This window comes from Ylistrum balloti, unplaced genomic scaffold (assembly GCF_031769215.1).
Source record: "Ylistrum balloti isolate Yb309-2 unplaced genomic scaffold, AGI_CSIRO_Ybal_v1 Utg370016, whole genome shotgun sequence".
In the NCBI taxonomy this organism is placed as follows: domain Eukaryota; kingdom Metazoa; phylum Mollusca; class Bivalvia; order Pectinida; family Pectinidae; genus Ylistrum; species Ylistrum balloti.
The window spans coordinates 880,545-908,178 of record NW_026782086.1 but is presented as its reverse complement, the minus strand read 5'-3'; the positions used below and the strand labels follow the sequence as shown (position 1 = coordinate 908,178).

Here is a 27,634-nt window from a genome sequence, read left to right as displayed (position 1 = left end):
TAAATCAATTCAAAGCCACAATCATTAATGGCAGCTATGGCAATGAAAGCATTGTGAACAAGGGCATTGTCCTGGTGGAACAACATACCCCTTTTACTGAGTTTTCCTTGGTGCTTGAGTTTAATATGAAATCCCAACTGTACTGGTTATATATCTCTGTAACTCGCCTGAAAGCCATAACAATATCATGGACTTTATTGACCATTTCTGGGGTTGTAACAGTGACAAGTGTCATCCGCTAGGCACTGCCTGCCATGCTTAAATTCCGTGATCCACCTTTTCACTGTAGCATATGAAGGAGCGTCATTCCCTTGTATTGCTACCATATCAGTATGATTTTCTTAGGTACTAGACCTTTTTTATGCAAATATTGAATCACTGCTCTTTCAACGATTTTGTAGATTTTGCAAGTCATTTGCCTTGTTTAGTTAAGAGTGCTACCTCTTTTATTGACCAAAAGATACCAGTCTTAAAAAGGACATACCTGTTTAACTTCTTCAATACAAGGCTCAAAAGTATTAGTCCAAATTCAACCTAACTTAAGATATAGTTAGATAACACAACAAGAGGCCCATGGGCCTTAACAGTCAGCTGACTACAAAAATTTCAGCAGTTTTGGAACTGGAGAAGTTTAAATTATGTTTTTCAAAATGGCCTCCCTGACTGCTATGTCAAAGTTTTAACAAGGTTGAAAAATAACAACATGTTGTTGGCTAACTTTCCTTAACATTCCAAGCAATTTTTAGTTCAATGGCACCAGTAGAACTGGAGAAGAACATCGAAATAGGTTTTTCAAGTTGGCAGCCATTTTGGATTTCAGACCGACCTGAATAATAACATTTAGTCAGGCTATCTTAGGATCATTTCAGACAAGTTGGAGCTCAATCCTACTCTAGAAGTTCAAAATGTCAAAAGTTTGTGCATGGCGGACAACAAACGACAAATCCTAATGGCTAAAGGTCATTATGACCTAAAAATCCAGACATGTGAGACAGAATTACTCAGAATATAAAATATTAAAACCGAGTGATGTGTATACAAAATCTTTAATATGGTAATATCAATGAAGTATGAAGTACAAAGTGGCATTGAAAACATTAAAATATTCAAAAGGTTGACATGAAATATTAACAGAGCCAACATAATTATACGTAGAAATACACTTCATACCATCATTCCACTAGAGTTGATAATTCATTTCTTTTGTAGTATATTCAACCATACTCTGGTAATAATGAAAAAAATTACTTGTATTTGTCATGAACAAAGGTCTAAACATAAGTGAGGTCTGATATCTCATTAGTCATTGATCGGTCATTATAGGTATATATATATATATATGTGTGATAACTTGTAGATATATAATTGTTATATCAAACAATAAAAATATAAAATGAACAAGACCAGTTTTTGATATCTTGTTATAATTATCTGGTCTTCAACTCAAACATTCTGGGGAAAAAAAAACAAAGAAAAACCCCAGAAGAATTCAAAATGCTGAATATGTGTTATAATAAAAATCTTTCAACAGATATATTTTACTGGCAGTATTTGAAAGACAAATAAGCTATTTAACTTTGTTACTGACAAATATTCCCTATAACAAGTTGTAAATGTTTATTTATACTAGTTGTGCGCAGAATAGGTATGTAATACAAGTGACACAAATTTCTGACTAACATTTACAAGTACTTGTTAACATATATAACAAGATGGACACATTTACAAACACACATTCCCTATAACAAGTGTTACACACAATATGAATAACTATTTCATACACATGCATTATATAGCTGTTTACACAGAAAATGAGAAACAACCACATTTCTATTGAGCAGTAATTGTAATTACTAACTCCCACATGTTCAGTGTATATATCACTGAACCAGACAAACCTTTAAAATCTCCAGTACTAAATCACAGAGCTCGTCACAGAACAACCTCACTAATGCTAAATAAATTGTAGTAAATTTGTTCTAAAAATTCATGCCCAACATGGTCAAAAAATTATAGAAATATAAATACAATTTCATTAAAAAAAACATGTATAATTAAAAGAAAATTGCATTATTAGTCTTTTCTACTGATCAACTGATAACAGCAGGCAATGATACACACAACAATTTGTAACTTCATTAGTTACATCATCATCATTATCCGGTATAAATCATCTCTCACTCCTATAATTATCTCCCATTTCATGTTTTTCTAATAGTTCATGTTTTGCAGGTAAGACTAACTCTATAGCTATTAGTACAGTAATCCACTCTTTGATCAATGGTATTATCGGAGACTAGAAATTATTTAGCACCTTGTGTTAAAGAGAATCTTCTCCAAACGAAGAACAAATGAGATTCTCAAAGTGAGAGCACAACATATAATTCAGCATTCTGTAGTTTTGTAAGACATTTATGATTGGATAATATGATTTCCTTCGTGTTCCTCACAACCTCTCTGTAGCCTACACATATATATCCCAACTTGTTCCACGCAAATTTGAAAGACATTTTCAAAAACAGCACAAAATGCTTTGAATGTACATCCCCAATACCACTAAGTAGTATCAGCTATTTATGCAGTATCATAAACTTCCTATATCATTGTACTTCTTAAGAATATTGGGGATATTATCGTCCTTGTAGAGCACAGGATCTGCTCGGAATTCAACAATCTTGAGCGGCATGGCCTGGTATATACTAGTAAACTTATTAATGCATTCTGATCGTTCCACCATATGACTAATGTCTGAAGACAACATCTCTGTATTGGTACATTCGGGACACTTGAACTTCTTACGAGGTGTCACCTTTATCGGTGCCTTCCCAGTGATATTGGCAATGAGAAAGTTCATAGCAATGTCCTCGCAGTTCATGTGTTCATCCACCCAGTTCTTGAGGACTTCTGACATGTGGAAGGAATATAGGTAACTGAAATACTGTAAGGAAAAGAGGTAAGTTATCAGGATTTTTATAATCATAACAATGTAGTGATATGCTCAAGTTTTGACATGAATTATACTTGATAACTTTCCTATTACAAGAACATTTGCATCATGGATTTACCTTTGACCATCAACAGTTTATGAGAAATTTCAATGCAGGGGTTTTCCAGAAAAAGTTGGAAATGTAAATATTTTACAATTTATGATACATACTGCTGAACAAAAGATCACTATAGTTACATAAGACTTTGTCTCCGGTGACAAATCAAAACAAGAGATCCCAGAGGGATCTTGGCGCCCACCATTTGAGGATCTGTTTTCAGTTCTTGAAGATTTGTTTATTTTTTTTTTGTTTGTTACAGGTGTTGTAAATGTTCATGAACTGGTCTTCATTGAATATACTCGATGATGGCACAAGATATCTTTATTAAGCACCTATTAGCAAATATCATTTGAAAAAGATCCCAAAGTATTATTAGATAGCAGTCAGTTACAGGTGGATAATGGACAATATGCTTGTGCTGTATTACTGTCGACATCCAAGATGGCTGCCTGTGGGCCACCTTGATTTCAAATCAGTCCAAAAAAGGTACAATGCACAACTAGGGACCAAGGGAAACCAATATCTATGAAATATCAGAAGGATCCATCCAGTACTTCCACAGATATAGCAGTAACAAGATTTTACTCTCAAAATCCAAGATGGCTGCCTGTCAGCCATCTTGATTTCGGATCAGTCCAAAAAGGTATAATGCACAACTTGGAACCAAAGGGAACCAGCATATGAAATTTGAGAAAGATCCATCCAGTACTTTCCAAGAAATAGCGGTAACAAACTTTTACATTCAAAATCCAAGATGGCCATCTGTCTGCCATCTTGAATTCGAATCAGTCCAAAAAAGGTACAATGCACAACTAGGGACCAAGGGGAAACTGCATATGAAATTTGAGAAAGATCCAACCAGTACTTTCCAAGAAATAGCGGCAACAAACTTTTACTTCCAAAATCCAAGATGGCCACCTGTCGGCCATCTTGAGTGCGAATCAGTTCAAAAAGGTACAATGCACAACTAGGGACCAAGGGGAACCTGCATATGAAATTTGAGAAAGATCCATCCAGTACTTTTCCAGAAATAGCGGTAACAAGAATTGTTTACGGACGGACGGACGGACAACGGACCACGGACGCAGGGCGATTTGAATAACCCACCATCTATTAGATAGATGGTGGGCTAAAAACTTGTCTGCTCAGGGGAATCATGTAAACTATCATGTTGTCAAAATGAGGAGTAAATCTGAGCAGATCTCAAAAACTGGAAATAAATAATTGCAGAATTAAAGATGGATGGTCTTATACTTGTGAGTTGGTGAAATTACTTGACGTACCAGAGTCAATGACAAGGTATTTAGATGATATAAACACAAGAAACAGCTGACAAAATGGCTAGCCTTGTAAGGTGTCATAAGAAAGACAAAAAGGATAGCTCATTCTTAGTGCTAGGATAAACAGGAGGTATGATTTTATGGTAAATGATATCATGTGTGTTTTTATTGAAAGGCAGAACCAAAGTGAAATTGTTAACCTACATATTGTTCAGTGGTTTTTGCATAAAAATGATGTGAAATGCAGAGTCATCAGAACGAAGACGGTGGAATTGGAAAGTAACAGGGAAAGAAGTTGTGCATGGCCAGCCCCGTCTCTTGATTTATCATTATCCAAAATACGATGGCTGTGGATCAATCAGGACCCAACACAACCTCTTGAAACATCACTGTAGATACAGAAGGATCTAGATGTATATGTGTCTAAAATGGACTTATACCCTTGGTGTCCTTGAAATAACTATCCAAATGTACATGGTGTATACCCACCTTGTGGTAGAATGCTGCCCCTGTCAGGACCATGGATATGTTGTTTGCCCACTCTGATTCGTATTTCCATTTCAGTGTTGTATTATCTAGTACATGAACACGTGATGGAAAACCAACAAGGCGATCTGGGAACTCTCGCCAAACCTCATATCCAAATTCCAGTTCATCTGCTGTCAGCATAATGATGTCATCGTCAAGTGCCAAAATGCATTCTGTTTCAATCTCATCATATGGGAAAAACCTGAAAGGCAGCATTCTTCAGATATTGTACACCGTCTCTAACAATCTCCATTTTACTGGTGTTAAGCCCAGCATTTTAACAAGAACAATAAATCTTTGCTCTTATCTTACAGCTGTAACTATCTAACAGCTATGAACTCAGTATTTTATTAGTGAGTCTCATTTCTATAAGCAATGAACCCAGTGTTTAATTGTGATGAGCCCCACATTATATTTTGACAAGATTTATACTGGTATTTACAGGTACCAAGGGTAATTATACCCATAAACCAACAAGATATACAGCATATCACGTACCATCTGTATGTGTGTGGTTTAGGGAGTATTGATTTTTCTGAAGATTTTATGAAATGATAATATATTAAGTATTTCTATTCACTTATTATGACTTTGCTTGACACATTGTTCCTGTCCTATATAACTCATTAATAAGTATAATAAGAACAAACAGAACATCTTGAAATTCAAACATACCTGTTGCTAAGTATATTTTTATTAGTTTTGATCACTTTGACTGGCTTTCCAATGTCTGGCCAACTAGACACTGAAAAATAACAGTATAACATCAGAATCAGTTTTGTCCATCACATATTGACCAGAATCAGTTTTGTCCATCACTCATTAACAAAGTAACATCACATATTGACCAGAATCAGTTTTGTCCATCACTCATTAACAAAATAACATCACATATTGACCAGAATCAGTTTTGTCCATCACATATTGACCAGAGTCAGTTTTGTCCATCACTCGTTAACAAAATAACATCACATATTGACCAGAATCTGTTTTGTCCATCACTCGTTAACAAAATAACATCACATATTGACCAGAATCAGTTCTGTCCATCACTCGTTAACAAAATAACATCACATATTGACCAGAATCAGTTTTGTCCATCACTCGTTAACAAAATAACATCACATATTGACCAGAATCAGTTCTGTCCATCACTCATTAACAAAACATATGAAGTTTGCTTTTTATGCCAGCAACTTGTGTTTGGCAAGGAATCATGGCCTATAAAAAATTTGAAACACTTAAAACCAATATTTAAGAAATTAATTCTAAAGCTAAGTAAATCTATATTTACAAGTATAACCATATGTTTTACATACAGCTTTTACAGCAACTGAAATAAAATAAAACACTTCCTTGACTAAGACAGTACATATTTCAAGTACTTACTGGGAGGAGGCTCTTTCAACTGATTGTTCCAAACTACAACGACCTTGGCTAGACTAGTGACCTTGGCCACTTGATGGATGACTTGGAACAGGGACTGGAGACGGTCATATGTGAGAATCACCGCAGTGAAGCCCTGGCTACTAGGAGGTATCAATGGCAGGAAAAGTGGGTTCCTTACAGCATTCTGATAAGATGAAAAGTTAGCAAGGTCATTGACAAGTTCCACAACTCAACAAAATGTATTACAGTACAAATAGACTTATAGTCTGTGGGATATTTGGTAATCATTTGACTTGACAGAATCTTTTCTTATTGAATTTGATGAGAATTAAAATAATTAATGCAAAGTTGTGATCATTTTATGTGACAATCTTTTTCATCATAACATCATGTTGATTTTTAAGTTTTTTTCTGGACCGTATGTAGCAACCACCTAATCTTATGAACCAAAAGGAGTTCTGTATATTAATTAATTTTCCACAAAATACAGTACAATTCAATACAAAACAAGTAAAGACCTGTGGTTTCTTTTATAAGCCATATAATGAAATATTTTCAAAAACCAAATTTCTTTTTTGAAAAGAAATCTATGAAGAATTAACCTTGTTAGGAATTTCGTTCCACTGTTCATCAGTACGGCTAACGTGAGGGAAAATGCGATCATTGAGAATATGTAGAGTTGTCAGTGTGATAGCCTTCATTGAGGAAAAGTAGTTGTCCCACAGGAATTTGACCTGTTTACGCATCAGGTAAATCTTCTCCAGGCTGAATGACTTCAGTACCTCCATTACCTGGCCCAAGTCATCTTCCTTAACTATCACTGCTGCTCTGTAAATCAGTTATGTACAATACATAAAAAAATTCAACACCAATACATTAGCAAGAAAATCTCCAGGTACTCATGGCAAAAGTTTCTTTGATAAATTTCAAGGTTCATCAAAACAATGGATAAGGGATGTTCATAATTGGGAATTGAATTATAGATAACAGAGACAAAACTGTGCAATTGATACAGTAGACAGTGGAGGAAAGATTAGAGTTAAAGTTCTTTTTCATATCCACTACTCACCTATCCCAACAGAATATAGGAAATCAAGGGCATAGTGGAATACAGGGACACTCAGGTAGAGTTAGATATATTCGGTTATGTAGATAAAAGGACACTAGATTAGAGCAATATACAATGACACTTGGGTAGAGTGGGATATAGAGACACTGCTGGGCAGAGGGATATAGGGACATAGGGTAGAGTGGACTGCAGAGACACTGCTGAACAGAGTGGTATATAGGGACACCAGGTAAATGTGTGGGATATAGGGACAATAAGGCAGAGTGGCTTATAGGGACACTGCTGGGTGGAGTGGGATATAGGGATACAATGGTAGATTGGGATGTAGGGACACTGGGAAAATTGGGATAATGAGATACTTGAGTAAACGGAATTGTTAATGCTCAGCTATATATTGCACACAAACCTTTTCCAGTCAAGAACTTCTGAAAATGGCAGGACATAGCTGTCTGCTACAACAACAGGTATACATCCCATCATGAGGGCATCGCTGAGGGCAGCTTGTCCAATTCGTGCACCTCGAATCACAAGGCAAAATGTGCCCTCCTATCAATGTGACAGAATCAGGAAATAGTGTTAATCATTTATTTATATACTATATACTAATTTCAACATCTGAAAAAAAAAAACGATAACAAGGCATTCAAGTCATCCTTGACATATAAGGCAGTCTATCACCTCTTTGAATTTGTAAGATACCTGAGAAGTGACTTTTGGTAACTTTTGTAGGATTTTTTTTCACGCAAGTCCTGAACACAATTTCTAAAACTTTGATGAGTCTTGTTGCTAAGAGATATAGTAGGTCCTTAAAATTTGAGGGAGTCCCTGAGGAAGATCATGAGTCGAGGACTCAAATATCAGAGTGCCAAAAATCACTGACAATTATCTCGGTCTGTGTTGTATTGTCATACAATTGATATTGGAGTATAAGAGGTTCACTTTCAATATTTTGTTGAATGATACATAACCAGTGTTTACAAAATAATTATCTCAAACAATGGACAGGAAACTTCTCTTAGGTCTTCTATCCTATTGAAGAAAATGACCTAAAGTAAATGTTCAAAGGATAGAAAATTTGTATCTGAAATTTTGTAAATATTATCTTTTGAAAATTGCCAAAATATTAACATCAAAAGGGGACATTCACAGGCATTCCATTTCTAGTAAGAAATACTTCTGATAACACTATTTACACTAGACAAACAAACAAAAAATACACCTTAATATTACAGATAGAGATTACACAATATCAGTATATTGTTCTTATACTAAAAATAAGCCAAAAAACACCTGAATAAGATTACTGAACACACAACATCAATTCTTTATAGGCTATTTTATGACAACTATTTTTAAAATGCTTACGTTTAGAATGTTTGGATAGCTGTAGATCTGTCCTCCTGTAGTACATCTCCTTGAGAAATTCCATGGTTTTTCCTCCTGTGGACATCTATCCATGGTAAGGACATGTTTGTGTGAACTAGCCACCTCAGCAACAGTATCTTTGTACTCCTTGTGTAGTCCAGTCTGCGCTGATATGAGGAACCACCTACGCTTCTCCCTGTGAAAACAACAACCTCCATGTAAGAAATAGCAACTATTTTATTTTTTTTAAAGTAGTGACTACAGAAAATAACAACTCTAATGTAATCACAGGTACAAGCTTTGTGTGTCAATACACTTTATATTGGTATATGAATGTATTGAGAGACCTGGCTAATACCAGTGATGTATTCTACATATTTACCGGTACTCATTTGAGAAGTTCTAAAGGATAGAAAATTTTAAAATATGGAGTAGAATGTGACTAATCTTTGTATATATTATGCATATTTCAGGTAGCAGCCATCCTTTGAAATTATGTCCTTGAAAGAAAGTGTATTTTTGTTCAATTTAGTGACAAAGCATGACATTCATTTGTGTGTAAGTATACTTAAGCATACTGTTTTTAATTCTGTTGTTCAAACAGCACAGAAAGTGATTAACGTGTACTACAAAATCACTTACAGATATGATTTGTGTGGGTGTTTTCTGGGGTCTACCAAGGGATTGTAGACAGGGATAGAAACATCAAAGGTGCGCCTATAGGACCAGATGGAAAACCCTCCTCCTGCTATGATAGCTTTCCCAGTGTCCACTTCAAGCACCGTCCCATAATCAGGAACTGTGCCAGGCAACATGTTGAATAACAGATGATTTGTTCCATCATTCCACCTGTAAACGTTGTAATGTCAGATAATAGAAACACATTATACACATTTTAAGATCAGCATGTTTATTTGGCTTTAAGCCTATGATGGCCAACAAAACAATTTTAATTCAAAAGTAGGAGGTTGCTGTAATGTAAGTCAGCTGACATGACTTAGGACCAGGCATAGACTTACTGCTGGATAATTACAAAAATTACATCTCAAAAAAATGTCTCCTGTGGTCATAAAAATTAAAAAAAAAAAAAAAAAAAATCTCATTTTTGAAGCTGGCTGAAGATTACAAGTTAATTCATATTAATGATTAAATAGGTATGGAATCTTAAGTAATAATAAAATAGATTTAACATAAAAATCCTAAAGTCTATAACACTTGTGTGTTACATTACAGTACCATGGTAATGAAGCAAGAATCTGTCCAGTTTCTTTCAATCGTAGGTTGTTCTGGTTTAGGAGATCAACAGACGGTACAAACAAACAGGCTGTTTCTGGCTCTTCGGTGTAGTAAGGGCTGTTTACTATTGTCTCCAGCAGGTCATAGAACTCTCGAGACATTGGCAGGGTCACAGCCTCATTGTTATCATCAACAAACTGCTCTAGAGGATACACATAAATACTCAGTTGTTTCTGATCATTGTAGCCACAGTGATATACCTCAAGACAGGTATGAAAGGTACAGCGAGTATCTCGTGGTGATGGGGTCACATCATTGATCACTGATGAAAGTACAGTCTGTTTTTCTGTTCTTAATAGTTTAATGTGTTTGTCCTCCAAGATTTCATCTTCCTGATTTGACCATAGAAGAATAAAAACTGCCAGCAGTAGGAAGACAAGTAAACTTGAAAACAGAAGGATGAAAAAGGATTTTGGTGCTACCTTCATCGTCACAGCTGATGAGCATCACATTCCAGCAACATGTTCATGTTTCAACTGTGTAATCAAATAAAAAAAATCATAACATATAGGCAAAACAATTATGAAAAAACATGAAAACACAACTGATCAGTCATATATACCTCCATTATATGTGGAATGATTGGTGTACTGACTTGACAAGAAGCGAGTTTAGTAAGTGTACATGTTAACTGCGATTCTTACTCAAAACTGTCAGTGGAATGCTTTTACTGTCTTGTCTTCCTTGCATTTTCGTCCTTGTCAGGGGTGTTCTGTCTCTGGTGATGTGTTGTGATTGGTTCAAACTGTCTCGTATTGTCATTTTAGGGTTTAAGATGCAGTATGTCTAATAATTTGGGTGCAGAGCGTTGGATTAACTTCCATAGGGTGAAAACCTTCTCTGAGGTAGGTCGGGGGATGGTAGCGTAATTCGTTATTTTATCGGGTGGGAAGCTATAGCTGGGTGGACTGTAATTTTGTATAGAGGTAGATAAGTTTATGTGTTCGGTGTAAGATGGGGGTCTCTGTGTCGATATAGGCCTATGCCGTTGTTGGTAATTCCTGTTAATTAATGTTTGCTGTTAAATAAATTGTTAGATTTAAATTAGCAGTGTTTGTCCTCCTTCAAAAACAAAATACAAGCTGTACCCATCGAACCTGGGTTGATGGTGATACAAGGCGAGACGGGACCGGGTAACTGTTGACCCCCCCTCTCCCTCCTGTTACACTTTAATACATTTTTCACGATTCACAAACCTTCCCAAAAACAGTCATTTCGAAGTTAAAAACAGGCGTTTATGACAAGAGGGGTTGATATATGAAGTATACTTAATTCCGTTTATTTTATTGTTTTATGTAGAGCACATCCATAAAATACAAGAATGTCTCGTGAAAATCTAGAACAAATCGACCGTCGTTCTCGATTTTCTACAATTACTATCAGCTGATCAAGATATTTCTGTGCGAGAACGAGGAGGAAAAAAGTGGGGTCGGTAAGATGAGGTGGACCAGGGACGGAAATTGGGTGACTAGTCAATGGTGACGTATCAACTTGTGGAGGAAGAAAGCAGTGTTGTCTCAAATCACAAATGAATTATTTCATTAGCTGATTTGGCTACCCAGTATAACACTGATTCAATACTTCGATTATACTTACTCCACATGACAAAACGGCTATGTCTGTTCGTATTCATATGCACCTAGGTATTTTGGAGTTGTCATTCTATATATATTGTGAGTAGATATGTTGAAACTTGTAAACAAACCGATCGGGATGCTGGAAACACTTTCCTGTCAGAAGTGAAGTACCATCCAATCGCATTTCCGTAATCAAAGTCTCGTGCTTTCTCGCACCAACTCACGGAGTTGGACCAAATGCGTCGTCTGTACAGAAAATGTGTAAGAAGAGAAAGCAGTTTACACATGGGTAGGAAACGAGGAAATACCGGTGTTGGTTTTCAAAACAGAGGAGGAAATGACTTAAATAATGAACGGAATGTAACCTAATGAGAGGATATTTCAAGCGGAGTGAAAATGCCTGGAATTGTGGTGTTCCGACGCAGATGGTCGTTTGGATCCGACGATTTGGTGGTGCCTTCTATATTCCTGCTCACCATCCATTTGACTTGGTAAGCGACGTTGCTCTGTCGGTATAATACCTGGGCCTTACTACTTCTTCCGCAACTGAGACATTTGTACCATGAAAAAATCGATATATGCTTCTCATGATTATGTTTGGTGCCAAATCATCCCAATTTAGTTTCCGTGCCATTTTCATAACAGGTCTGAAGAGCGTACAACTAGTAGATTGTATTGGGAAATTAGAAATCCAATGGCCTCTTTATGCAAACAGTTGGCTAGACAACAGGACCGACTGGAATCCAAGAGATGGGTTGCCGTTCATGTGAATAATTTATTAACATGTCATGTCGGTTTTAAATTTCTAAAGAATAGTTTTATCGTGATGATCTTGCTACACTAACCTATTACTCGATAAACAATGCTTACTACTCTGGCTATTATGAAAATTGTGATAATGATATTTTAACACTGAATTAATAGGTCTGTGGTTCTTCTGAAGCAATTTTCACAACTAGTAGTTATATAAATAGCTGTAAACATTGGTAACCTTTGGATATTATTCTAGATTAAACTGCAGAGCAAATCAAAATTTACAGCACTCGATCATTTTATATTTTCAGTGTACCAGGTATGTTCATCTCTTTATGGCAAATTTACTTGACACATTTTCAGGAAGCAATGATCAAAATGTTAGCTAATACCTTGGATTTGCAATCACTTAAACAGTAACTTTCAAAAGTTCTGTGTGATAATATCATTAATTAGACATTGAATTAAAATTTTACCAATATTTAAATCATCTCTATTAAATCCTCAAGCTAAACTGAAGCTAATAACTATTAAGTACTTAAAAAATTTAGTACAGAGGGTCAGACAACATCCCAAGGAAGGTCTTCTACAGGTTCAGTTCACAGTAAAAAATATACCTTTCAACTTACAGAAAAGTATTGGTGGAACAGTATACCAATTAAGTTTTTCAATATCTTTTAATTTTCATGAATGAGCTCATTTTACATGTATCAACGGATTTAAGATTTATTGTCTATAAACAAAACAATAGAAAAACCATCTCACAAATCTTTTTTTTTTCATTGCACAATATTCTTTCAAATTCTTGGTAATAATGCAAAGCCAAGAGTAGAGCTCTGAATATTACTATCAATGACATGATCCATAATGTAACTTAACCTCCCCAGCATATATCTGAGATATCAAAATGAGAAATTATTTTTGGAGACAAGCAATGGTCATGGCTTTCCAAAGAGTTTGTCAGATATGATTTCTTTCTAATTTGTTCACAAGAGGATGTATATATGAAGATCTGAGTTTATAGCCAAATAATAGAATCCAGAGGATATGCAATTTGTTTCAGAGTGGTAATTGATGGGAAAATTTTTATTTGTCTCTCATAATATATGAAAATGCTTAATTGAATTTAATATTTTCTATACATGTAGAATAGGTACAATAAAAAGTTGATGACAGTAATATTGGAATTATCAAAGATAAATCCCGCACAAAATTTAATGATTTTTCAGTAGATAGGTCTTCCAAAATAGATGTGTGTAGTAGATTGATCTTGATACATTTACAGCCAGTACAGTAACAATGGATTCCCGTATGTGATCACTGTTCAAAATATAAACCATTTTCATGTAAATAAATTCAAAACAACTTTTATTTCATTATTGTTTATGTCTGTGAAAAGTGGCTGCAATGCCTGCATCTAGCATGATTTTGTGTCAGTTTGATTTATTGTTAAGAAACCCATAAATATTTGACAGTCTGCAGACATACATTGTGGAACAATGAAATAAAATATTTTCATTTGATTACTGTTCATCAAACCTATGAAATCAATAGTCTGCAGACAAAGATATATAACAGATCATGAGATAGATACTTTATTTGATCAATGTGTAAAGACTGAGAAATGTCATTACATACAAAGCAATTCTTCCATGAATTATTCTGTCATATACCTGAGCTGCAGTGTGTCAGTCTATTGTCATTCTGATCCCACTGTCAAACAAGTGGTGGATTTGTGTCATTCTAGCAGTACAGAAAATCAATTTAAGATCATGGTGTTTGATTTTTCTGTATGCTCTGTTTACTCATCTGATGGCAATATTTATTTGGGCGTAGACTGTAATTGATTTGTTATCGTTACACCATGTTTTAAGTCTTTCTGCATTTGTGAGTTCAATTCTACTTGACACACTTTCACCAAGTTCTGTGCATGAAACCATCATAGTAACTGTAATCTTCTTAGAATTGCACATTCACATAGATTAAAACGATTATTTTTCTTACTATGAACATGTAACATTTAAACATTGAATCTTGCATTGGTCAATATCATGGGTGATGAATGGAGTTGCACTTGAGACAAATTTAGTGAACTTGGAATTGATGAAAATCTAAATGATTGTAGAGGTTACAAATATGCATGACTTTAGAAAAACATGTTCATTGATACTTATTTGCTATTTTTTACCAATAGTCCTTATCTTTAAGGATAAGATTTAGCTAAGTCATCCATGTTATACATATTGAAGGTTCATACAGTCATTTATTAGTCCCAAACCTTCCAATAATATCAGTTGCTTTTAGGGTTAGACTACCTAAAAATGAAGCTTACATTTGAAGATGATCCGAATCAACCCAAAAGAGATTCCAAAGGGATGGCTTTAACATGAAAGTATGAGTTGAATCTTTCAGAAAATTACCTGTCACCTCATTCCATACTATAGAAGATGATAATCAGAATTTAAATTGAAGATTTCTTGCTACAGAAGTCAATCATTAGAATCTAAACTGATGAAAGGGCTGAAAATCAGAAAATCAAAGAAGGTTCTACAGAATAATAACAGTATTTCCTCAGAAAGTTTATGTTGGGTTAAACTTTGTTAAAACAGGTATATCATTAAATGAGACAAAGATCAGAATGTAGATGGTAACATGATACCCATGGGGATAGGGTTGAAGAACAGAGACATAAAAGGTCTCGGTTTGCAAAAGGTCAAAAAGACACTTTCTCTGAAGTTTACTGATCTGCTTTTGTCAGCATTCCAGTTTGGTATAAGATAATGTCAGGATCAGAATTCATTCCTGCAAATGATTGCTTATTCTCACAAAGGTATACAGAAGTGGAGGAAACTGGACTCATGAAGTGGAAGGGTGAATACAATAACACAACATAGTGAAGTGTATGAATTACCGAGTAGTGTCTTAATAATTTAAGTTATTTTTTTTCTGGATTAAAAAATGTGTGGAGAAACACCTACTTGTTTTACTTTTCTGACACTTTTGGCATCTAAAAGATATTTTTTGAGATGTGATGGAGTGTCATTTTGTTAGCTCATTCTGGTTGCTAAAATGTACTAGTACGCTGCATATATTGTACTGGCTGCAAACATGAACTTGCAAATTACTTCTAAAAGACATGGCACCATCAAGTGTGTTCTATAATAGTTAAATTTGGATTCATCATTGTAAAAAGAAAGCCTAGAATTATCATGCAACTCCTTTTTATTTCTGTAATTACAGTGCTAAAATTAAAAACATTAAATATTTTGTATAAACAGGTATAGTTCATGTATTGATCAATGATGCTTAGCTTTTGGAAGAGCAGTTGTTGTTAGAACATTTTTGCATACTTGATTATGACATATTTCTAAATATGTAGTAACTGGGCATTAGATGAAAGAGAAGTTTAATTAAAACCTTACTTATATTGATAAAGGACAGGACACAAAGAAGTGGCATTCATTGTTAAAGTGCATATGACCTGCATCATTTGCAAATTATGAATATAATCCAAATAAATTCAGCAGATGAGGATGCTATGATTACAGTTGTTATGAAAAGGCATTAGAGTAAAGTAATAAATAAATTGGCTATGAATGGATTAGTGCCAAGTAATGACTGGAAATTACTGGTGGAAATGAACTTCCAAAGGAACCCTTTCATTATTTGACATGTGTAATTTGAAGAACAAGACAGCTGGCAGCAGAAGCCATCTTGGATTTTGAGATTCACTTACTTTTATCAGTTTTAGTTTAAAAATTTGTGAATTTTATTAAATTATGGGGCTATAGCACATACTGATTAATATTTTGACATGTCTTTTGATCAATTTATTTTTCTTTCAGTAACTGCCTGCACGGTTTCAAAAAGCCTTAAGTATCAATGATCAGTGTTCGTTATTTTGTTCTAATTCTTAATTTGAATTGAAAGGTGCGTAGTGCTTGTTTGGCTTTTGTACAGTTTTTAGAAGTGTTGGAGAGATCCATCTCAAATTTCATATGCAGATATAATTCCCCTTGATTATATACAATATGTATTTAGTTATTTTACTAGTACTGATCACATGTGCTGGTGTCATTTAACAGACATACTGTGAAGCAGAAGGCATCTCTTTGACTGTTGTATGGAGTTCTAATCTGCCAAACTTTAATCATATACTTGAGGGATATTCCAGACTTAGCTACATTCTATAGTTAATCAAGATGAAATTGTTGTTGACTAATTCTAAAAATGTGTGTCAAATAGTACCGGTTCATTCAAGCAGTTTATTTAGAGCACCAGCAATATTGTTCTCTTACCGTTTAGAGAAATATTAGAAATAGTTCCTGTGCCATCAGTCACTTTTGATGAAAGTTTCATGTATACTTATACACTCAGCTAGTCTTTTTGTTTAAATTCTTTGAAGATTTAATATGGAAGTTGAAGTAGTTTTTTCCTGATTTCTGTTGGTTGATCAATATGATGAAAAATAAAAGTGTAATTCAGATCAAATTGACATGCGGGTGATTGAGAAGATTAAGGTTTCAGAGACCTGAAACTTGTGTTAAGAATTGCATCATGTCTGATAGCTTAACATGTACATTGCCATGTATAATTCATGAAATATATTATATATTTCACTGGCCATCTATTCCAAGTGTGATACTTTTACAATCAAGCTAAGAATGTTACATACATATGTAGCCACATATTCATAAAAAAAAAAAAAAAACCCAAAACATTGATATCATAAATAGGTTATTAAATGACTTTGTCCTTTGTTGCCTTTTTTATATGTACAGAATCCTAACATAGTGCACAAAGCAGTATTGTATTATACCATATTCCAGATGTTGACACGATTTTCTATGTCAGACCATATACTTTATGTCAGTGTCTGTTTATCATACCATGCATTTGTGTACTGATTGTTCTATATATACTTGATATAGACTGCTGGTGCTGGACTTTCATACTAATTGCCAACAAATATATATATAAAAAAAATCCTCTACATGTACCTGCAATGTGAAGCTGTGAGGTGCATTTGACAACAGACCCTGGAGTACCAAGATTAATACCTTTGATGTGTGTTCAGGAAAAAAAAATGAAATTAAATTTTTAAAAAAAGTGGGGGTAAAAAAATTTGAAGAGTTTTTAGAGAAAACACTCTAACTTCTTTGGAAATAGGGGCTTCAATCCAACTCCAGAATGAGCCCAAAATCCTGATTGTATTTTGCAATGCATTTACCTGTAGAAATTGTATATAAAAGATCAGGAAAATGGTACTTTGAAGATGTGAATTGATTCAATTGCAGTACAACCAATTTAAGAGCTGGGATACCCCTTAATTTAGCAATGAGGATTGTGTTAGTTGGACTTGCAAGTTATCTGTACTGACAGCAGATAGAAATTCAAGTCCTTAACCTTTCATTTAATGCTTTCTTATGATTCTATTTCTTACTTTATTCATCTTGTCCTTTGAAAAAAGAAAGAAAAAGAAAAAATCCAATTACCAACAAATATCTAAAAAAAAATCCAGTACATATGCACCTGCAATGTAGGATAACCAAGTATTGTCAAAACCATGAATGTTTCTTGTGGAAAAAATTGTCCATTTACATGCAGGAGATATGTAAAGTAAAAGCTAAAAAATGACTACAAACATGCATATATGTTATCATCTTGTATAAGAAAACTGTGTAAAATTTGTTGAAGTCAAAAATAGGATCAGTTAGGATTACAATAATATTTTCTTCGTCAATTTGACAGTCAAATGACATACTCTAAATAGAAATTTAGATATCATCTCAAGCGATGGTAATAGTGATCAGCAATATTTCCAGTTGTCTTGTTTATATTGTGACTCCCATTGTTTTTGTTATCATTTTTTGATATAATCACCAGATTCTTCCTTTCTAATTCAATAGAAATGTCTGCCCTGGAAAAATCTTATGTAAAGGAATAAGTTCAAAACATTTTCTTAGTTTGGTAATATCTATAGAAGTTGTTAACTCTGTATTGAAGTTGATTCCACAGCATTTTGTAAAGTACATTGTCACCATCTTATGGTTGTTTTTTCTTCTATTTTATGTTATCTTTTTTACCATCCTGTCACACTATTTTTTACCTTAGTGTAAATAGGATTATAGTACAGGTGAAAAAGTTGGTCAATTCTTCACCATCTCGTACACATCAGTGCTGGCATTCTTCACTCTGGTTATTTGTCTGATGGAGGTGACCGTGTAGTCATTGAAACATCACTCTTAAATCTTCTACTGACAGTTTTATAAGAACTTCTTTTCTATAATTTAAAGAAATCATATTTTACATCATAAGTACACTTGTACTTAACAAATTTTGATGCATATAAGTCTAGACTTGACAGTATGTTTCGTTCATTTGCAGGACAGTAATCTTAGGTGTCATTACTGGGAATTATGATTTTGATCTACATAAAGAATGCAGTGTGGGCCTCGTGAACTTGAAATACTATCTTATCGGCTACCTGAGCATGCTGGCAGGCAACATCATGGTGGAAGGACTGATATTCTTTGTAAGCATGAGAGGTACAATTCTCAACCCATCTCCGAGGCTGTGTATGCAGTACCTTCTGTACTTCAGGTTAGGTAAGTGGTCTATATATTGCTGAACAGTCTGCTGCTCACAGTAAAAAGCTGGATTTAAAAACTTCAGTAGTCTCATAAATATTCACTTTATAGCTTTTGTGACATACTGTTACCTAGAGAACTGGTTGCTTGGGTACTAAAATCCAAATTTATGCATACTCCACATGTAGTAGTAAATTCTGAGACATGTCATTATGCCAGCCAAAACGTTTCTACCATCCATTTATGTACATTATTTATTTAGTGACAAGAATTTATTAGATTCCCCTTTTTTCATTCTATAATGGAAAAACATTTGGGGAGATCAGACCATTTAGTGTTCAAACAAATTGTTTAAGAGGTGACAATAGGTTAGAATTGTAATATAACTTTTGTGGGGTAAGGTATATTTGAAATCATTACAATCATACAAATATATTTTGGTAATACAAGGCATTTTTTTTTGTGTTGCAGATAAATGTAATTGTTTTCAGAGTAGAGTTTGAGATATATAGAAAACTAAAGGAAAGAAAATCAATCAGAATTTATAAAGAATTGCAGTTTTGTTTAATTGGGGTATGAAAAGCATGAAGGAGAACTAAGTGTTAATTTGTTTAAACTTGTGTTTTAGTATATAAAACACCTTGGATATTTATATGTCTGTTTTCATCCCAAGTCTTATGGTAAATCATTGAATAAAATTATTTATTTATATATTTAAATGGAAATTTAAATAAACATATATCTGTGAAATAAAAGTACATGCATGTATAAGGGAAAAAAAAAATTCATGGCGTAAATAATTTTTATGGGTACTTAAGATTTCAATATATCTGCAGGCAAGGCTGTTATGATAAATGATTAAAACATATGTATTAATACATATATCAATTCCTTGATTAGTTTAAGATCCCAGCACTACCAGTAAATAAATAGAATGAAATTGATATAACACTTTTTTTGAATCATCAGAAATGTTAGAATAAATAATTGAATTTAAGAGAAAATCATTTGAAAAATAAAGTGCTTCCTTAATGCATTTTCTGGTGGTTCTAATAATTGGAAATATTGGTGGTACTTAAATAAATTCCTTGTTGACTCTTCATTTTTTTTCTTTAAAAAAATAGAAATGACCTTTTTGTAGCTGAAGGTTATATAAATGTAGTATTCTTTTCTACAGGACTTTGATCTATGTCGTGATAGATTCAGAAAACACTTTAAGACCAAATTGGGATAATACATTTTTTTTTTTTTATTTTGTGATAAAAATATAAAACTATGAGCCAGTGATGTTTTTGATGGGAAATTCATGAAATGCCATATGAATTTTGTAATTGACCTGAACACGTTATCTGTATGATTAATGTTTTAGTACTGTGATAGCATATTTGGTCTATTCCCCAAGTACTAGATATCATGCCAGGTCACCATAAGGCAGATAATAATGAGTCTCCTGATTTCATGACATGTATCCATTACATTTATATAGCAATCCTACTGGTAGAGCTTGCCTGGCAGATCCTGGGTGTGATTTGGATGATACAGCACTACAATACATGTGGTCCTGTGGTTCCAATGAAAGCTGCTTTAGGTGAGCTTTTCTTGTTTTCCAATAAACCATAACAAACAAAGCTGGAGCAACAAATGTGATTCTCCACTGTCCATGTAAATTGATATCATTTTGTGTATTTACAACAAACATGAGCATTGGCATTTTAGATTGTGTCCTTCCTTTCTGAAGGCTGCATCATTACAAAACAAAACTCAGTATGAAAGGTTCTTGACCTTGTATACATTCCTTTTTTTTTCACTGAATCAGATAGCACTTGATTTTGATAGTTTCATATTATAGTGGTAATGCAAAACAGATGTATGGTCACTATGTTGAATACAATATTTTACGGTGAAAAACTTAATATGTACATGATGAACCTCACAGCTGAAATTCATTTACATCACATGGAAATTAAAGTTGATCCATATGTTATCATGATATCTGATTCTGTAATCAAATACCATTATTTTACATACCTAGAGCTAATGGCATTCACGATATCCTTGTAACAAAAGGAGTTTCTTTTATTTAGGTACTGTATCTAGTTACTAAAAGAAAGCCTCTTGGTGAAGACTGGTATACTTAAGGGTTGTTTTTTCATTTTCTGAACCTTCTTGAGAAGTGTATTTACATTGGGAAAGGTATATATGGCTTGGAGCTCATTAGATACAGAAAATCAGCAACTTGGATATTGGCATTTGATAACTACAAATTTTCATAAGACATTTAGAAAAAAATTGTTATACATATGTTTAAAACAACAGCAAGTTCAGTTGAAAATTGAAGAGGTATGTAGTCATTGACAACAAAAATAGCAACAGAATAGCTCTAAAAGCAAATGAGTGAATTGATGTTTTTATTTACTTTTTGCAAATTCATATATATCATGTAACATTACATCTAGATGTCTTGCATGCTCTTTCACATTTAATCAATGTTTACATAAAATTCAGGAATGTAAGCAAACATTGTGCATTCACAACAGGTATAAGTAATGGCAGGACTGTATTCTCTTGTGTATTCTCTTATCAATAAATGCAAATGTCAGGCTTGGTAATCTTCGTCTAAAGTCTATGCAACGCAAGTGTAAATATATATGCCGTCTATTGATAAACGAAGACTGTATTTCCAATTAAATTGGACTTGCAACTCAATATGTTGTGTACTTATTTTGCAGTTTGATAGATGATGCAACATGTGTTATTAATCTAACTATTTTGATTTATTTTTTAAGTGAAATATATAATTAGTTTTTGTTGATGACCTGAGATATATGTTCATTAACATACATTAGTCCTGCTTTCAGTTTCTGTTTGAAGTAAAAGTTCTGAGAGATTTTTTTTAGAAAAATAAATTGTTTTTGAAGATATTTTAGTGATTTACAATAGGCTGAATATTCGATTCTTGTACACTTGATTTGTTTTCTTAAAGCAATAACTTAAAGGATATTAATCAAGATAAGGGAAGTAGTTGACGGACAGTCAGTCAGTGAGTTCAACAAAATTAAGAAATACCATCCCATATTTGAAGTCTAGCTACATCTACTTGCTCTTAACAGACTTTGAATAATGCTTTTTGGTTGTTTCTGAAGTATTAATTTCTTCCCTCTGACCCAGCTCTGCCCTGAGCTCTTGAGTAAGCTTTTTGTGTGGATACATTGTAGTTTAGATTTGTTGGAGCTTTAGTAGCCACTTGTCTCCTAGTCTCCAACTAATTGTATAGATCAATATTGGTGTTCTTTATCAATTTCAGTTTTTTTCTAACTGTTCTAACTTCAAGCCTTAATGCAAATCAGTACATAGATTAACTTGAAGCTCACAATACATACCATAGAAGGGAATAAGTACATAAAGTTGACTGAACCACAAATATATATTGCTGAGATTAATGCATAAATCAGTGAACGAAAATCACAAATTTGACATAATTTGTATGCAGTAATTAATCACTTGCTTTTAGGTGTATTTGTCTCACTTAAAGATACATTATGTCAATATTGTATAAGACCATTAATATTCCCTAAATAAACTAATTCACTATGCTGAACTCAAGGGAGCAACTCTCCTTACTCTCCTATTAAGATAATATATTTAATCACCGAAAAACATCTTTTTAATGAGTTTTTTTCCCCTTTTTTCAACAACCCTTTTTTCACAGATAACTCCCATATTCAAGGACTGCGCATGTCTTTATTAAATCTCTTTATTTGATTACTTTGTCCTGATTATTTGTTACCAGTATCAATCTGCCTTGTGAATTTAACTTAAGTGGGGTTTTTGCATTCACTTGGGAAAGGGTTTTTTCATTTAGCGAAGATCTGTTGGGATCCTAACACAACACACACCCACCCACCTCTCCCTCCCTCCCTCCCTCCCACCCCAAAAATAAAGAAGTGCTGGACTTAGTCCCAATACTGATAATATTTGTAACAGGCAAGGTAACTCTTGAGTTTTAGATGTTTGTCTCCATTCAGCTGTTGTAAGGATGTCAACAGTAGACAAAGAAATTATAACAAAAAATATACCAAATGTAAGTTTATTTCCTTTCAAACTCTTCAGATATTCAAAAGACCCTAAGAAATTACCATAGATAGCTTAGTAGTGTTATAGTAAATGAAGTCTATGAACACCAAATAATTGTGATTTCATCCTAGCATTAGTAGGTACCCATTTCATCAACTTTTTCCTCCCAAGGATTCCTAAAAGGTGGCAATATTGAATCTGTGTTTGAGATATAAAAATTACACTTGTAATCAGGAGAATGTTTTGCATTAACCATGTGTTTGTGAAACAAAAACTAAAAGTGAAGGCTTACAAAAACTCCAAAAGAAGAAACTAATCACATAACCAACCCCACAATTTACAAACTCAAAGACAGTAATTATAGCACAGAGTAGGATTCAGTCTCCACTCTTTAGGGGAAAACTTTGGAATGTATTGCAACATTTTCATGTTCTTGACTTTGTTATATTGGTATATTGAAGAATTTTATGGAATTGAGCCAATGTATTACATTAAATAATGACTGCAAAAAAAATGTAGACAAAATCTGTACTCTATGCCTTACTTGCGTTTTAGCATCCAAACCTTTCCAATACTGAATGGTTGTAGAATATTTAGGTTAACTGATGTAGGAATGACTCTAGTGATTATCAAGATCACTGGATATCATGATGCTTAAATGATTTAGACACATTTTCAAATTTCTCAACTAATTTGGGAACCACCAACTGGGTATATAATACAGTATTAAGGAAAGCTACAGCTGACCACATGTTCATTTATTAGCCTTAAATACAAGAACACCCATGTTAACTAAGATAGAGAGATACATGAAGTGTATATGTATGTTATTGACATTATGAGATTACAAGGAGTAGATTCTGTGGTCAGCCTAGAGATAATGGGTTGTGGTGGGCCTCTTGGCTGGGGAATACAAGCATGGTTAGAGTATTACCAGATGATCTCATTAGACACAACCTGTTATACCCATAAAGCCCAATACACAGGATTCACTGCACTTTGAAGGAAACATTCACAAAGAGCACATAACTATTATTTCCTGTGGAATAAGCAAAATATGATGGGCATAAAATCTTTTGTCTGGTACATGTATTGTATTAATTTGCCAAGTTTTATATCACAGTTTTAGATGGTTTCCGTGGGTGTTCAAGATTTTTCACTTTATAGACAGTTAAATGGGTTTTATGGTTTTAGGCTATGCTGCATAGTTCTAGGGCAAGCGTTAATCCTGGCAAAGTTCTCTGTCTCTTGGGAATATCTCATATTGAATTCTTCATTGATCTTTCGGAGAAAGTTGATTATATGTGTAATTGTCACATGACATAGGACTAGACTTGACCTTTAGGTTCAAATAATTTGGCTGGAAAACTACTTATTCAACCTATAGGTCATCATCAACTTGATTGCATAGGACATAGAGATGGGTTTGAATTACAACTAAACCGTTCACTGACATATATATATAACTCTCATATAAATAATTACATTTTGAACATTGGTACAATGGATTGTTTTCAAAGTTAGTACGCTAGCTGTCAAATTATAATTAGAAATCAAATGGAATATATGAAGTCTTTGATTTGACCTTCAATAGATTTTAACTTAGTACCCAGCTTTACAAACCCATAGGTCAGCTTGAACATAATAATAAACCTGTCAGATCATGTTATACATTTGATCCTACCTTATCATATTTTCCCAACTATAAGCCCATATCTAGTAATAAGTCTACTCCCATTATTACAGATTCAGTAGAAAAGACAACATGCTATGAGTGTGTATAAGCTAACCTCCCTATTTTGAGTCATTATTTGCATTGGCTTCCTTGGCTTAATGTAGGATAAATACGGTATATAAAATATTAAGTTGTAAGTCCTCAACAGCCTTACATGTGCTCCAAGATGTCTTCTTCCCTCTGTTATATTGTCCTCGTCAGCATTAGTGTAGTAAGCTCCATAGTATTACTGTCTACAGCTGTTCACAGCAGTGTTACTGTCCTAGCTGCCTTCAGCAGCATTAGTGTCTCAACTTGTCGTCAAAAGTATTACTGTCTTCAGCAGCATAAAAGTGTCCCAGGCTGTTCTCAGCTGTATTATTGTTCCAGTTTTTCTCAGCAACTTAACAGTGTCTCATGCTGTCCTTGGCAGCATTACTGTCCCAGCTGTTCTCAGCAACATAAATAGTGTCCCTAGCTGTGATTCACTAGCTGTCCTCGACAGCAGAAAAATTACATATCCATACACAGGGAATAGTGAAAGATGCAGTTCTTGATATGATACAATAGTAGTTTTTAAACACTGAAAGTACATTAATGTCATTACTATACATGTCTCCTGGACTTCAAAATTTACATAATTTGAAAGACAGAGAAAAGGACAAAGGACATCTCAGCATTGTAATCAATAATATGCATCTGTATACAAAGTGCACATTGTATCAGCATTCTATCTTCTATAAGATTGAATTGAAATGTCAGGCTACCCTGTTGCAGACAGATGTCACCAATTTCATTTTATTGTCTCCAGATCACTGGGACTATGTCCTAGTTGGAAAAATAAAGGAAAATGGGCTTATCACTGGACACACTTGATTGGAATAGATGTTGTGTATATGTGTAGAACTAAAGAAGTGGTGATTGCTACATATGATAAAGTAGCATTTAATTATTTTAGATTTAATCTTGTTTTTTTTCCCCTTCTCTTCAATAATATGTTCTTTTTAGTTTTGATTAAAAGGCTGTTGCATAGAGTACAGTGCTCTTACAGAAATATTGTGTTCTAATTTATAGACCAAAAATTTAATGTTCACATTGCATAATATTTGCATTTGTAATAGGAGTGTTTATACAATAATGGTGAAAAAGTTGAAATATAATTAAGACATCTATGTAGTGATAGAAGACAGGTTGAAATAAACACCAAATCTATTACATTACTTTGAAAATATTGTACAAGGAAATTATCTGTTTATGCTTAAGGGCATGTAATCAGAGTAAGTTCAAGCAGATTTTTAAAGAGTGATCAATAAAAGTTAATATATCGTGTTTCATAACTGTTTTAGAATGAGAATCTATTGATATGTATCTCTATCAGTATTGTATAAAACATTTAGTATGTCATCAAGCATTGTTCTCAAACAAATCTCATTAAGGACCTGAATTTCATTGTCTTACATGTAAATCTCATTGTACATGTTTCAGAGTTATTCTTATTATTATATAAGTTTCATGCCTTATGTCATGACTGTTACACATTATAAGGCTAGTATCATGGTTGTACATGTTATAGGGCACATGTCATGGTTGTGCATAATGCAGGGCTTATGTCATGGCTGTACAATATGTCAAGTTATCAAGTGATGTCATGGTTTTACATGTTTCAAGACTTGTGTTATGGTTGTACAACTTTAAAGACTGATATCATTCTCAAGCCATCTGATAGATGTAGAGATTTGCCATGTTGTTGTGCACATAGTGTTACTGCTAGTATTAAATTGTTGTGCTTGCCCAAAAACTGATGGTAATGCTGTATATTGCAGGGCTGATTGTGTGTAACTGGGTGATCATGCTGACTGTATTCGTGTCACTTTGGTGTACCTATGACATAGCAGGCAGAAAATGGGTTAAGATGAAACGCTACCAAGAGAGTATGAAGGAAAAATCCCATCGGAATAAACGGAATAGTGGAAGACGTAATTGGAGACATCGGTAAGCATTTCTCCCATTGTCAAGTACATGTACAAAATGTAAAATTATGTTTTCATTTTAGAAATTGGCATCTCGTACAGTTTTTTTTTTTTTTCAAATAGATATTAACGTTTGACAATTTAGATTTTTGAGTTAAAACTTACCCCCTCCTCCCCCTCCCCATCCCCATAGTATATATAATATACTGCCATGGCATTTTGCAACATTGAAAAGACCTAATGGTTAATAGATTTTAAAACTTCCATGGTAGTCAAGTCCATTGTTAGAATAGGATATATCTCAATTTTATCTAATAGCATTTACTTCACTCATAACTCACACCCCCACTCCCACCACCAACTCACCCATCCACCCTTGAAAAAAGAAGAAAAAATATTATCATTGTGCATAAAGAGTATATTCTGTTAAGTATCATCCAAATTTAAATGTAAACTTGTTACTTATTTATAAATCCACATACTTCAAAAGGATCTCCTTCAAAAAGAAGTTGTCAATTGGCTATTTGTTTCCTCTGTGCAAGGGGTAGGATTATTGAAAATATCTAGAATCAATCATCCAGTTGTTTTGACCTCACCAATGCACATTATATTGTCATCTGTCATTATGTGGTGGTAATGATGCCTTATAAGACAGGGTTTGGGTATTGGTAATTGGTGTAGCAGTTCAAGCATGTGATCCATGTTAGCATGCGTTCCTGATAAAACTCTCCCTTCCAAGACTCTCCTAGCTTGGTTAATCTTCCCTTCGGTTTAGTTAAGCAAGCGCTAGCATGATACAGCATTGTCACAATTTTCTTGTGGAGTATTTTATATGTTCTGTGATTTTCAGTGCAGTTTTACAGATTATGTTTTTCATTATTGTCTTAAAAATTGATTTGATCTTACTTGGCAAATATGAAGACCGGATTTTTCTACATGACTTACACCTGTAGTCAATCTTAAAATTTCATAATTTCAGTTA

General features: G+C 33.8%; 2 protein-coding genes across 2 annotated transcripts in view; one reads left to right on the top strand and one right to left on the bottom strand.

Moving 5' to 3' along the window:
* Positions 1-1,027: 1,027 nt before the first annotated feature.
* On the bottom strand, positions 1,028-11,710 carry LOC132548494 (exostosin-2-like). The gene is made up of 10 exons (XM_060212357.1): positions 11,571-11,710; positions 9,915-10,450; positions 9,321-9,527; positions 8,679-8,874; positions 7,720-7,859; positions 6,847-7,072; positions 6,245-6,428; positions 5,531-5,600; positions 4,817-5,057; positions 1,028-2,938 (listed from the first exon to the last, which is right to left on the bottom strand). Exons 2-10 carry the CDS (start codon positions 10,400-10,402, stop codon positions 2,585-2,587), a joined length of 2,106 nt encoding a protein of 701 aa, XP_060068340.1. The 5' UTR covers positions 10,403-10,450; positions 11,571-11,710; the 3' UTR covers positions 1,028-2,584.
* A 237-nt stretch (positions 11,711-11,947) lies between these two features.
* Positions 11,948-27,634, top strand: part of LOC132548526 (diacylglycerol lipase-alpha-like) — a 54,610-nt gene continuing 38,923 nt past the window's right edge. The window contains exons 1-4 of the mRNA XM_060212392.1: positions 11,948-12,042; positions 18,692-18,912; positions 20,381-20,482; positions 26,506-26,674. Coding sequence (XP_060068375.1) covers positions 11,948-12,042; positions 18,692-18,912; positions 20,381-20,482; positions 26,506-26,674 — 587 coding nt within the window. The remainder of the gene's footprint in view (positions 12,043-18,691; positions 18,913-20,380; positions 20,483-26,505; positions 26,675-27,634) is intronic.

Coding starts and splice junctions, on each gene's coding strand:
- LOC132548494 (XM_060212357.1), bottom strand. CDS start 10,402: ATGAAGGTAGCACCAAAATCCTTTTTCATCCTTCTGTTTTCAAGTTTA. Junction 8,875..9,320: donor CACCCACACAAATCATATCT/GTAAGTGATTTT, acceptor TTGTTTTCACAG/GGAGAAGCGTAGGTGGTTCC. Junction 6,429..6,846: donor GGAACGAAATTCCTAACAAG/GTTAATTCTTCA, acceptor TCATCTTATCAG/AATGCTGTAAGGAACCCACT.